General features: G+C 37.0%; 1 protein-coding gene across 1 annotated transcript; it reads right to left on the bottom strand.

The window, feature by feature from the left end:
• LOC117342872 lies at positions 1-13,108 on the bottom strand. Its single transcript, XM_033905160.1, is given in 14 exon segments — positions 1-642; positions 1,856-2,011; positions 2,430-3,078; positions 3,751-3,957; positions 4,663-6,775; positions 7,194-7,482; positions 7,484-7,498; positions 8,039-8,206; positions 8,879-8,935; positions 9,479-9,598; positions 10,286-10,385; positions 10,592-10,739; positions 11,565-12,003; positions 13,022-13,108. Coding segments are annotated over 13 exon segments (4,548 nt in total). The 5' UTR covers positions 11,920-12,003; positions 13,022-13,108; the 3' UTR covers positions 1-471.

The following is a 13,108-nucleotide window of genomic DNA, read 5'->3' as shown; positions in this document are numbered from 1 at the left end:
TAAATATGCAATAAAGAATTTTATTTCTTCATATATTGTAATTTCACTTTCAAAAGAATGAACACAAATTGACCTCTTAAAAATTTGAAAACATAATGAACTTTGACCTCTAGATGGGTAAAGCTCCTTACAGTTTCAGAGAGTTAACACTCTCCTAACTTACTTGCTATAAAGACACTTTTCAAGTATTAATCTTGAGAAGCAGTACAGAACAGAATATCAAAGCAAAAATTTGGAAGAATACTTTCACACATTGCTATTATCTTATAACACAAATTAGGTTTTGAAGGAGATTTCTAATCTCAAATGTAACTATTGTTGAACTTTATCACAGCTTAGCCCCTAATTACACTGCATAATGAATTGTACACTGAAATGACAAGTTAAACACTGCATTCTCAGTAGCATAGCTTGGCAACAAACAGTAACGTAAACAATAGACTGCCAATCACACATTCCTTCGCTGAGTATTCAATGGATGTCTTGGAACGTATCATCTGATAGAAGTAACTGGAATAGGTTTGGTTTGTTGATGTCCGTCTCCTCCATCTCTCTAACCGTAACACAGTAACAGCGTACAGCCTCCATCAACTGTCCAACATTCCAACCACGCTTCAGTATAGAGTCTATCACCTCTTGTAACTGAAAAGAAACATGTACCTGGTATAAATATATATTGCATTCCGAGAGTAGACATGATTCAGTGTTTTTTCAGAATAACCCTTCACAACAATGCGTCCCATCCAAAACCTTTAATCTTGATCAATGACGACAAGAATGTGATCAGGTTCGGAAACTGATGTAGATATAATGGTGTAAGTATGAACCAAATCTGTTGAGGGGTTCTCAAAATATATGCCATTGATTTGGAATAGGATTGCACATATATAACATTGTATGCCATAAAATGGTGAGTACATAAAACACTTATTATGGAAAATTGTAATAAAGATAGACAGACTGGTATTGTGAAGGTAAACATTATTCTATGATTCAAACTTTCACGGTGTTACATGGTTTGAAGCAAAAAGAATATATTTTACAGATATAGTAACCAACTACATTTTCCCTTTAATCATTTTTATTTCAAAGTATAAAAGTTTTCACAACTTTATCCTACCCTTGAGTATATCAAGAAATAAAGAGCTCCAGGAGTTTGATAACTCTCTGATCATTTATTGGTGGCCAACCAAATCCATTTCCATTATCTACTACATACCTCTTTCCAGAATCTTTCAACAGAATTGTAACTACAAAAGAGACTACACCACTGTCTTTATATAAAATGGATCTTACATTCTATACCACTGTCTGTATATAGAATGGATCTTAGATTCTATACCACTGTCTGTATATAAAATGGATCTTAGATTCTATACCACTGTCTGTATATAAAATGGATCTTAGATTCTATACCACTGTCTGTGTATAAAATGGATCTTAGATTCTATACCACTGTCTGTATATAAAATGGATCTTAGATTCTATACCACTGTCTGTATATAAAATGGATCTTAGATTCTATACCACTGTCTGTATATAAAATGGATCTTAGATTCTATACCACTGTCTGTATATAAAATGGATCTTAGATTCTATACCACTGTCTGTATATAAAATGGATCTTAGATTCTATACCACTGTCTGTATATAAAATGGATCTTAGATTCTATACCACTGTCTGTGTATAAAATGGATCTTAGATTGTATACCACTGTCTGTGTATAAAATGGATCTTAGATTCTATACCATGTCTGTGTATGAAATCGATATTTTACTATCTGTTTCAATCTGCAGAATAAGTGTTTGCCTGATTCAGATGAAAATATGTTGAAAATGAATGACAAACATGTACCTGATCCAGATCAGGGTGTTGGAAGGTGTAGTAAAATACATTGGGTACTCCTGCGTAAGAGGCAGCCATCCACTGTAGCATGGACTTGAGGTGAGGATCGCCACAGAAAGCACCGCACCCCCAGTTCCCAGTCGATATTGGACGGCCATACACCCTCTGTAACACAACAGTGTTTAAATCATAAATCCTCAAAATTAAAGGCGATTGGGGATCATGAAATAAAACTTAAGAATCAGATAAGTATGTTTTTCTTAAATGCTAAGACTGCTACACAGAAGTCTGAAGTAAGATTTTTGTCTTAAATGTGGCCGACATGTACATTGTAAATTGGACATTTTATCTGTAAAACAAAAGATTTTAATGCTATTAAAGAGCAGAATAATTGTATTATTAAATAACCTTAGTTTTTGTATGTCCCCATTACATTAGCTTGATTTATATAGAAATGTTTTATTGAAAAATGTCTCGATGGTCACAAGCACAGGGCCGTGTTTCTATCATTAGGCTCTACTGTTGTGTAGGTCTCGTTCTGATCTGGTAGGTACCCAGTACAATTAGTGTTCTAGTTACTCACCTTCTTTTCACTGTCTAGTTCTCGTTGGTAAACATTGACAGAGTGCTGTAGAACACTTGCTGCCAATTCCTCTGCATAATTCTCAAGCTGACGGAATGGTATGTCAAGTGCATCGGTGTAATCATCGGAAACACTTCGCTGAACGCTCGAAACACTCGCAGCATCTGTAGAGTTTCTGGATTCCAATTCCGACACAGAATCACTAGTTGTTGATGTATTGGCATCAGAAAGACGTTTCTTTTCTTTCCTATATGTGGCATAGCTATTGGCAAGGCTAACTAAAGACTGTAACAAAATATCATTAGCCATGTTGTTGGCAAAGTCATAAAGACATGCCTCATCAGTCTCAGATTCTGTGTCCGACTGACATGGCTCAGAATCCGGTTGTATATGGAAAAGAGTCTCAAATGATTCTTGCACAATTCTTTCAGCTAGCTTATCAGCAAAATTTGAGAATTCATCCCCACTTTGACTAGGTGATGACTGTAACGATCCCCAGGATAATGCTGACATTTCACTGTCGAATGATTTACCTCGGACTCCTTTCGAAGCAGACACTGTGTCTACAAGATCCACAATCCCGTTATCTTTTTCTTTTACAAGACTTCTCTGTCTTGTTACTTTTGGAATCTTCTTGTTGTAAACAAATCTGATAAAAAGAGTGTTTTTGGATTTAAATCTAGAGACTCAAACAATTTTTAAGCCATTATGTAGTACATTTAGATGTTAAACATTTGCACTCTGACCAATCATAATAAGCTTTTCTTACATACTTCATTCACAGGGTGATCCTGTGGTTGCTAGGGATGGGATATATCTCACACAGGGAAGCAAAAGACAGTTAGCACGTGCTATGATGCTACTAACAATAGCGTAGCATTATCATTTTATGTAGCACAATCATATCATGAATTGATAATGTCATCAATTTCCACACACGTCAAGGGACATGATGATGGCCAATGAAAAGCTTTTGCACCACCTTACAATTTGTTACTTTTCTTAAGTATGTGAGAAAAATAATCAAACATGGGCCTGTAAAGTGGACTGGGAGATAACAAACCTCGGCAAACCTCTTCCTGGTAGTTAATAGAGAAAGGATATAATAACTACATTTGAAAAAGAGAAGTAAATCTTGTATACAGAAAATAAATGATTTTTTTTTTAACAATGAAAGGACAGAAATGAAAATTCTACAGAAATTTTTTTACCTATCGAGGAAAAACTTAATTCTTAAATAGTGGAAATTGATCAACAGGAAACAACTTCAAATGAATACTATGTATAAGCATCTATGCAATTCAATAACAAACTCTAATACCTGGTGTACTTTGGACTCTTTGTGGTGACTTTAGTGCAGGATGCGCTCAGTAGTTCCTCCTCAAACCCAGCTAAGACAGTATCCTTAAAGCCGCTTACACTGCTGACATAAGAGACGGAAGAATCACCACTAGTACTCCAGTTGGTAGATTCAAGGAAATGGAAGTCAGGAATTTTACAGTCGCTTTTCATCAGCTGCTCTGCAAACCTAGAAAAAGTTACACAACTATGATCAAATGGAGATTTTTCTTGGAGTTTTAGGAATGAAACAGGAATTACAAATGCTGGGTACTGTAATACAAGGGACCAAACAGGTTTGTATCGCTCACCTGTTTTGCAGGTTATGAAATGAAGACTTAGTTGGAAAGATTCAATTCATGTGAATCTCAAAGTTGATTAAGGTCATACGTGTGAAACTCAAACTCATACCTTTTCTTAATTGGTACAAAGTCATTTATTTGAACAAATTTGGTAGCTCTTCTAACCAGCAAGCTACTGGCTCAATATAATGACCCTGGGCCTCTTTATTATTGAGAACAGATGCCAAACCTCATCATCAACTAACAAAATTATATACAGCATTTCCTGTTATATCAACAGTTAGTAATAGAAATATCAACTGTCACAAGAGGAATTTCTTCACAGATCTTATTATTATATTTATAAAACATTTCCTTTTCATTCATTGATGGAGCAAAACAAAAAATTTAGTAAGGAAAACTATATAATCTTACACAGCAATGATGTTTTATTACAAGAAATTGTTTGTGTAAAATATCAAAAATACCTTTCAATTATTATGTGTGAATGACCAACTGACCAGGGATGGGAGGATGAAATGTAATCCATGTAACATCAAGAATAGAATTACTCATTTTACTCTTTTAACACATATGTGAATCCTAAATCTTACCTGGAAAGGGTTGGGTCCCTAAACCCACAGGAGCCCCGGCGTAGCTGTGCTCTAAACTCCTCAAGAGATCCCCATCTACTGAGTTCCTGAGCGAATCTGCCTACATCTTCATCTGTCAAACTCATGTGCTTCTCTCCTTTACCGTTGGTCCCATTGGTGGAATTCTCAAACAGACATTTCGCTGCATGATTAGAAATTTTTAAAGGTTCACTACTTCGACGAAAGACGTTACCACCGTTCATATTTCTCTGAACTTCCACAAAGGCATTGGTTAGGAGATCTCTAGAAAGGGATGAAGCAAAGAATGTCACCTTCCTCGGCTCCTTCTCTTCCATGTGCGATTCCCGGTGGTTATCTCGGGACAAGGACAGACAACTCCCACTACTGTTGCTGCTGTGACAGCGATATTTGTTTCGAGGAGGCTCTAGTTCTTTGTCAGATAACTTAGTTTTTGGTTTTAACTTTCCTTTCCTGGAAACTTTCTCAGTTTTAGGTCTCACATCCGTATCATTGGACGTACTATCATTGCTTTGAGAACTCATGCCTGAGAGTGCATTTGCGACTTGGTCCTGTACAAGTTTTTCAGCAACATTTAGATAAAGTTCCTCTGCCATCTGTTCACGTCGATTTTCATCAGTTATCATAACTTGTGGTATTCTACAACTTTCGTCAGAGTTCTCAACCTCAAGGACAATATCAGCTGTAGATGATGGTCTATCAGAACTGTGAATGAAAGTTTCAGCGGCCTGTTTATGGCCATCTGAATGCCTATGCTCCCAATTCCTAGCATCACAGACACTAGCACTATCTCCAAGGCAGAAATCACTGTTAGAATTGTCAACAATATTTTCATAACGTTCACTTGAAATCCCAACAACAGATGGCTGATCAAACACCGGTTTACTATCTATAATGTCATCACACTCGTACACACACTCATCCTTCTCTCCCATCTCCATGTCACCCAAGTCTGAATCACTATCATCAAAAGTATCATGGTCTATATCCTGAATGCTGATATCACTGTCTAATTCTTCGGAATACTTTTGAAGTGCTCCAATCACAACCCCGTGTACAAAATCGGTGGCCACCATCTTCATTTCTCTCGTCATGGTGCGAGAAGAATTTCTAGATTCTTTTGACTTTGATCTGAAGTCAATATTTTTCTTCAGTTTGTTTTGCTCTGTTAAAATATCTTGTTTTAAGAGATCAGATGTATACACAGTATATAATGATGATGTAGCACTGGACTCGGACCTTCCCTGGACATGGTCAGTATCTCCAGTACTACTAGATGCCTCCACAAATGCTTCCTCATCACAGCTTGGCTTGTTGGAATCTATTTTCATCTGTTCTGGGAATGGAAAAAGTGTCCTGATAAAATTATCTGCAAATCTCCTTGCAGTAGATTCAGAAATATCACATTTTAACTCTGAGGTTTCAAGCCTCTTGCTAGGCTGTTCAATGGAATGTTGCTGGTCGTGTGATATCAAAGTATCATCAATATCATCGTCTGTCACACTACTATCACTGTCTGTGCTGTCCTTGGATTTCTTTCTTGCTTTCGGTTTCACCATTGAGCTATCTGGAGCATCACAGTGGAAGTTTTGAATACCTGGTTTCTTGATATGAGCTGCTAAAAACGTACCCTCATGTAAAAGTTTTGCAGCTAAATTGACAGCAAAGTCATTAATATCTATAAAATTCTCTTCTTTTATAGTTTTCTGGATGACAGGTTGTTCTCGCTTTTGAAAGTTTTCATAATATTCTTCGAATTCTGAACTAAACTCTGAACTGTGCCTCGTACTAGCTGTGCTACTTCGCGACCCTATGTCACTCAAATTGGAACTACGCCTACGAAATCTAGACACCCAATCTGAGAGATCCACATCCAAGTTTTCTTTTCCTTCCACGTCATCAGACTTAATCAACGATTCTTCAAATTTGACAGAACTAGCATCATTACAGATTTGCAGGCTTGGTTGATCATCTTGACCTTGACCAGTATCATATTCCCCACCTTGACCTTTTAGCTGGCTTGATGCCTCTAGTAATGCCAAAGACATTATGTCAGCAAGAAGACCATCAGCAAGATTGGAAACTGCATTCAAATCTAGAATACAAGTAAAACTTATATTGAGAATGTGTTCACAAATAGCAGAGTTAACAAACATACTAGGTATTGCTATAGCAATACATGTCCCCTACCATGTACCAGCCCCTGATAAAAATAGTAACAGTGCCCTTGACCTTGACCCAAAAGTCAAAATTGTCAAGAGATATTATGGTTCTATATCACTGTGTGAAGTTTGATCAAGAGCACTGACAAACTTGGGGGTTATGTATATACAAGATATTGGTAACGCTATATGCTCCCAACAGGGGATTCATAACAACGAAAAATGATGAGAGCATAAAACTGTCATGCAAAAATTTCGTACAGAGCATTAGTACTGCAACATTGAGAAAATATTGCTGAACAAATTTCTTAAGAAAGAATGACATGGTGAAAAAAAACTCGTAAAACTTACAGGGGTCACCATCCATCTCTATTTCATCATCCGTGGCTGTGAGGTACTCTTCATCAGTTGGGGTGCTGACCTTATCTTCTGATGGAGAATCCAGTTCAGCCTGTCCTCCAGTCTCCGGGGGCAGGGTCACTCCAGTCTCTCGGGGAGGGGTCAAACCCCTCAGGCTCCTAGCACTGAAGCCCACATAGGCTTTATTGAGATCCCTCACAAACATGTAGTCACTGTATTGTACCTGTTGGTCGTTTCTGTAGGAAACAGCATCAATGGCACAGAGGGTGGTCATCAGGATCGCCGTTCTCGTCTCTCTGTGTAAAATATTCGTCCATCATTTCACTTATGAGAAAAATTTCATATATAATATTTATCCCCTGTCCACAAATAAATCCCTTCCAGAAATCCCAGAAGGATCTTAGCACCCACCATTGAGTGATCTTTATCAGTCCAATGAAAGACTGATCTTTCCTCTACTTTTTCCTTCTTTCTCCTCTTCCATTAAATCATTTGTTAACAAGGGGAACCTACCTATGATGTCTTTAAAAGATTTAATAACTTTCTGAAATGTATTAGTAACAATTTTAACTGTAAAAATCTAAGATGGACACCTGTCGGCCACTTTGTTTTCCCAATAAGACTCACCACCTCATTTTGATGAACCCATGCCCCAAGTATGAAGTTCCAAAGTAGAAAAGTATAGGAGATAGAGCCCAGACAAGAGAATGTGCAGAAGGCCAGACAGACAGACGAACAGGCACAGTACAAAACTATAGTCCGGTGGTGGACGAATAAAAAAAAATATTGCTTACTACTGATATGCTACCCACTTTACAAGTCAGGCGTTAACTTACAGTGGCAGGGTCCGCATATGGCCCCAGGTAAAGAAGACTTCCAGCATAGCCCTGAGTGGCAGAGAACTGCTCAAAACCCTTGATTATAATGGCCTCATTCTCCTCCATGTACTCCATGAACAGCATAGACCCGATCAGCTCTGGACACACAGTGAACCGAATCTCCTCCTGAAACAACATGCAAACTTCTGACCTGACTTATCTGTGTTTGAGTTATGTGGCTTAAAATTGAATAAAGATTTATGATATTTGCATACCTTAGAACAATTCTAAAAGATCATTTCCCTGATGTTTAGGTCCCAAAAAACAAAGCACCAAACTGTCATATGATGATTTGAAGATGAAAGAGTGTAGTCATTGAAATGTCGCATTTAAAAAAATGGTATATTGGTTGTGATTTGTCTTAAGCTGTACACTGTAAGATGGACAAATGTTTTGATGCCATAGTGAAAGCAATTTCATTAATATGTGTATTACTTACATGGACACACCCTCTGACTAAGAGTGGTTGCATTACTTACCTGGACACGCCCTCTGACTAAGAGTGGTTCCATTACTTACCTGGACACGCCCCTGACTAAAAGTGGTTACATTACTTACCTGGACACGCCCTCTGACTAAGAGTGGTTCCATTACTTACCTGGACACGCCCTCTGACTAAGAGTGGTTCCATTACATACCTGGACATGCCCTCTGACTAAGAGTGGTTCCATTACATACCTGTACACGCCCTCTGACTACGAGTGGTTCCATTACATACCTGGACATGCCCTCTGACTAAGAGTGGTTGCATTACTTACCTGGACACGCCCTCTGACTAAGATTGATTGCATTACTTACCTGGACACGCCCTCTGCCTAAGACACCTCCACCAATGTACTTGTTAGCAAAGTCCACCTAAAATCAACATGAAGAGGATTGTTTCAGACAATTTTAATTCTAAGCAATGCATTTTAATCAACTAAATTTGATTTAGGTGAAGTAATTTGAGGATAATGTCGCAACATGCAATTTTTTTTTCATGGAGTATGCCAACCTATAGTGATCATTTCCAAAGATTTATTCTGACTTTTTGTTTTACTTCTAAGCTTTAATCAAAAGTTATGCAGCTAATTCCACGTTTTATACAATTTGAGCAGGTCATGATATATGGCCAATATCAGACTGACCTGATGAAATCAAGGGAGTTGACAAGTGGAAACACTGGTCCAGTAATTTGTCTAAATGTAAATATGCATTAACAAAAGCTATCTCATGTAAGCACTGAATTCAAATTTGGGAAGTGATAAAACTCTATCTTCAGTAGGATAAGTCTTCTGAAATGAAAATTGGTGTATGGAAAAGGACTTGAAGACAGAAATAATATGAAATAAATGAAAATTCTTTAATAACAATATGTTGAGTAATGATTTAGGCATGACAGAAATGGGCAGTCATTACCTCTACAGCCTCACAACCTGCATCTTCAATTACACCGTCCTCATACACTGTCATGGGACACAGCATCTGATCACAGTTTAACCACGAATCCATCGTCGGCATCTCCTCTCTTGTTATTACCTGTACAACAATGAACTCTTTTTAAAACTGAATCTGTGCCTACCTATACTTCCTAGCCAGTTTTATTTCATCAATATTTTATTGTGCATATCTAAGGTGTAGTCTATACCATTCCACTCTCAGGTTATTATCAATCCTAGGAGAAAACAGCTTCAGGCTTGAAACACAGTGTGTTGATACTGGCTAAAATGTATGACAAAATATCATGCTTTCGATGAGAGGCACTTTATGTGGTGTTTAATTGGTTTCATTATAAAAAAAATATATATTTTTAAAAAATTGGAAGAGTTTTTTTCCAAATCTCTCCAAATGGGGTCAATGTCCCATACGGTAGAGAATTGAAGAAATTCAGACGAACCTGTCGTGGAAACAAGTGTATACAAGCTTAAGAGGTTTCATCTGCGTAAAACGGCAAGCCCAACACAAGACATTCTTCCAATTGTCCAATTTTGCTTACATGTTTCATAGAAACTTTAAATAAAGTTCTCTATCAAAATCAGACCATTGAAGGAATTTCTGTGCTGGGCCTGCTGTTTTACGTATACAATATCAATATACTTACATTATTTTATCAGAACAAAAATCAGGAAAGATGATATCTAATTTAAGTTGAGCTAGCTGTTTGATTCACTTTAAATGACAATGTTGGTCATTTCATTGAAGATTTATCTAACCAAACATACAAACCTGTCTAACAAAGGTTACATTTCCCTCCAAGTTTTTTCCTCTTTCCCCAACTTGTTCAAAGTAGTTTAATATGCATCTAAGCTTGGCGAATTGGGATGACCTGCAGAAATATGATCAATTATTCATTAAAACACATCTCCGATATAATCTGTCAGATATGCATGGCAGCCCTACATATTTGAGTCAAGACTAATTATTTTTACTAGATAAAATAAAAGGAATAGGCAACCATTCCCATTCCAAAACAATCATTATTCGTACACTTCATATTCATAATTACCATTTATGATTTGAATGAATACTTACATTTGAAGATTTTTGAAAAAGTTGGTAAAGTTGATAACATTGGTCAGTTGATGGGTTATCCATGGCTTGCCTCGTTCTTCAAACAAACAGAGGAATCCGCACGCCAGTATAGAAGCCACACACCTCCGACTGATCACTGTGTTGCTTGCTAAATCAGGCAAAAAAAATCACATAATGTTCCAACTTCACATATATGATGTACTTATCCTAAAATAAGCCCCTCCCCTAGTGTAAACAGTAAGCATTAAAGTTTGGGGAGGATTTCTAAATAATCCAAGATCAACTTTTAGCCAACTATTTTGAAATTGATGAAGGGCTTATTTGAGGGTAGGTTTTTTTTTTTAATTAATTATTTGTGAGTGGGTTTATTTTGTTAAATATCCTATTAACAGCCAGGGTGATTTAAGGACATGTCTGGTTTTGGAGGTGGAGGAAAGCTGGAGAACCTGGAGAAAAACCACGGTCAGTACCAGGCAACTGCCTCATGTGGGTTTTCAACCCACAACCCAGAGGTGGGGGGGAAGTGATAGTGCCAGGATACCTTAACCACTCAGCCATCAAATTATTTGTGAATAACTAAAGAAACAAAACATAGAAAGTTATTAATGTACATATATTAAAGATTTCAGAACTTAATTATATGCTGTCAAAGTGAGTACATTTTTGCACCAAACTTACCCTGTAATAAACTCAGTGAGCAAGGATATAGCTTGACTTAAAGCAAGGGTTTAATTGTCCCATATTGGAAGATTTGTTTGTTAGCATATTTACTGAATATACTTAACTGAACCTTTTGTTAATCTACCACCATTGAATGTCTGATGTGGACAAAACCTGCCGTTTTAGACCCTAAATCGATGCTGATGGCCGACAGATGTGAACACAAAGCAAACAATGTTATAAGAGTAGATCCCCTTTAATGCAGATTACTCCGCGTAGTTGAAATACTATTTAAGATAGAAAGAAAACATACCCTGTTGTTGTTTACTATAGGCAATACCCTTTGCTGGTATGACATTTGGGTGGTCCAAAGCCAGGTCGATGATGGCAGGAAAAGTAGACTGGAGAAATACACGTCTTTCCTCTTTATTTGCTTGTTTTTTCAGGAATTTGACTAGCCCATATAGAATACATTCTCCCCAGTGAGTCTCTTCTGTTTCTCCTAACCCATTGCTTATGTCAACAATGGCCTGATGTTCCTTACATAACTCCTTCAGGTCACCCTGCAGTGATTGAGACAAGTTTTTGAGGTTTCCCAGTAGAGCCTGCACCACCTGCCATGTTCCTCGTTGGCAGGGAAACTGGACTGTATCACGGTTACCTGTCATCTTCTGACAGCCTCCATCAATTTCATGTTCAAGGGAACCATGTCAACAGTATGGTTATGAGGAACGTTTGCCTTAGAAATAAACCTAAAGACAAAATAAAAGAATGATGTTAATAGCGAGACTATCAGTACATATTTCAGGTAAATATAAGTGATTCAGGCAAAAGAATCTTTTTGACAGGTTCACAAAATCAAAATCTTCATATATAGTGAAGTGTAACAATAAGTGTAACGATCCATAAAACTGAAAATCCATGTACGTCTATCCACTTTTCTTCTGTTTTGGGACTAATGGGTGTTTTGGGGTAAATAAATATCTCATTTATCCCAAAATGTAAGGTAGGTGTTATGTCACACCCAATTTTCTTTATCTTCACCAAAATCTTAGGGCTAGAGGAAACTCTGGCTACCTGCAGGCTACCAGCATATGCCCAGTCCAGTTTTGCTAAACAAGTTTCCCTTTATTAAAAAATCCCTGTAGGGTGTTAACGTTTTCTTGGAAAACCTTATCCAAATGTTGAAAGATTATGTTATTATTCACTTTGCTGCACTCTATTAATCTATTTGAAATTATGAAAATATAGAAATCTATATAAATACATTAGATGCAAAATGAATGTCTCAGTAAATTTTGTTTTCACTTAAAAACAATATTATTTTCATATCACCAAATATCGTCTCGACAATAAATTGATTCATTGTCGGGATTATTCTGTTGTGATTTCTTTTGAACCTGTCGAATGTGTGCCCTCTTTTTACAAATTTTAGTAAATTTGCCTGAAACGTAGATGTCATGCTACCCGAGAAAATCCACTTCTTTCCATTTCGTAATGTCTCCGAAAATCATGAAATGTGAAACATAGAAAGTGAAAGGTGTTTTGTTATAGGCCTTATAGCCTAACGTCGTAAGTACAGTGTTACAGTATACAGGTATATACAACAGTACAATACAGTATTGTTAAAAAAGTTGACAAATTTTACCGAGAATCTGAAATAATACCATGGATTAACTAGTATAGAACAACACACGCCATGTCAAACTGATCGGTTTGCATACATATTTTAGTAGTTTACTAAGTCTACTTTGTACCCTACATATTTACCTTGTTGATAGGTGACATACATGTCCAGCATCTTCCATTTATTTTTGCAACATTTTCCTAAGAGTATCTAATAGATTGCGCACGCAG

The sequence above is a fragment of the Pecten maximus genome, chromosome 14 (genome assembly GCF_902652985.1).
Source record: "Pecten maximus chromosome 14, xPecMax1.1, whole genome shotgun sequence".
Classification (NCBI taxonomy): Eukaryota; Metazoa; Mollusca; class Bivalvia; order Pectinida; family Pectinidae; genus Pecten; species Pecten maximus.
The sequence above is the reverse complement of the archived record's forward strand: the minus strand, read 5'-3'. Positions and strand labels throughout refer to the sequence as shown.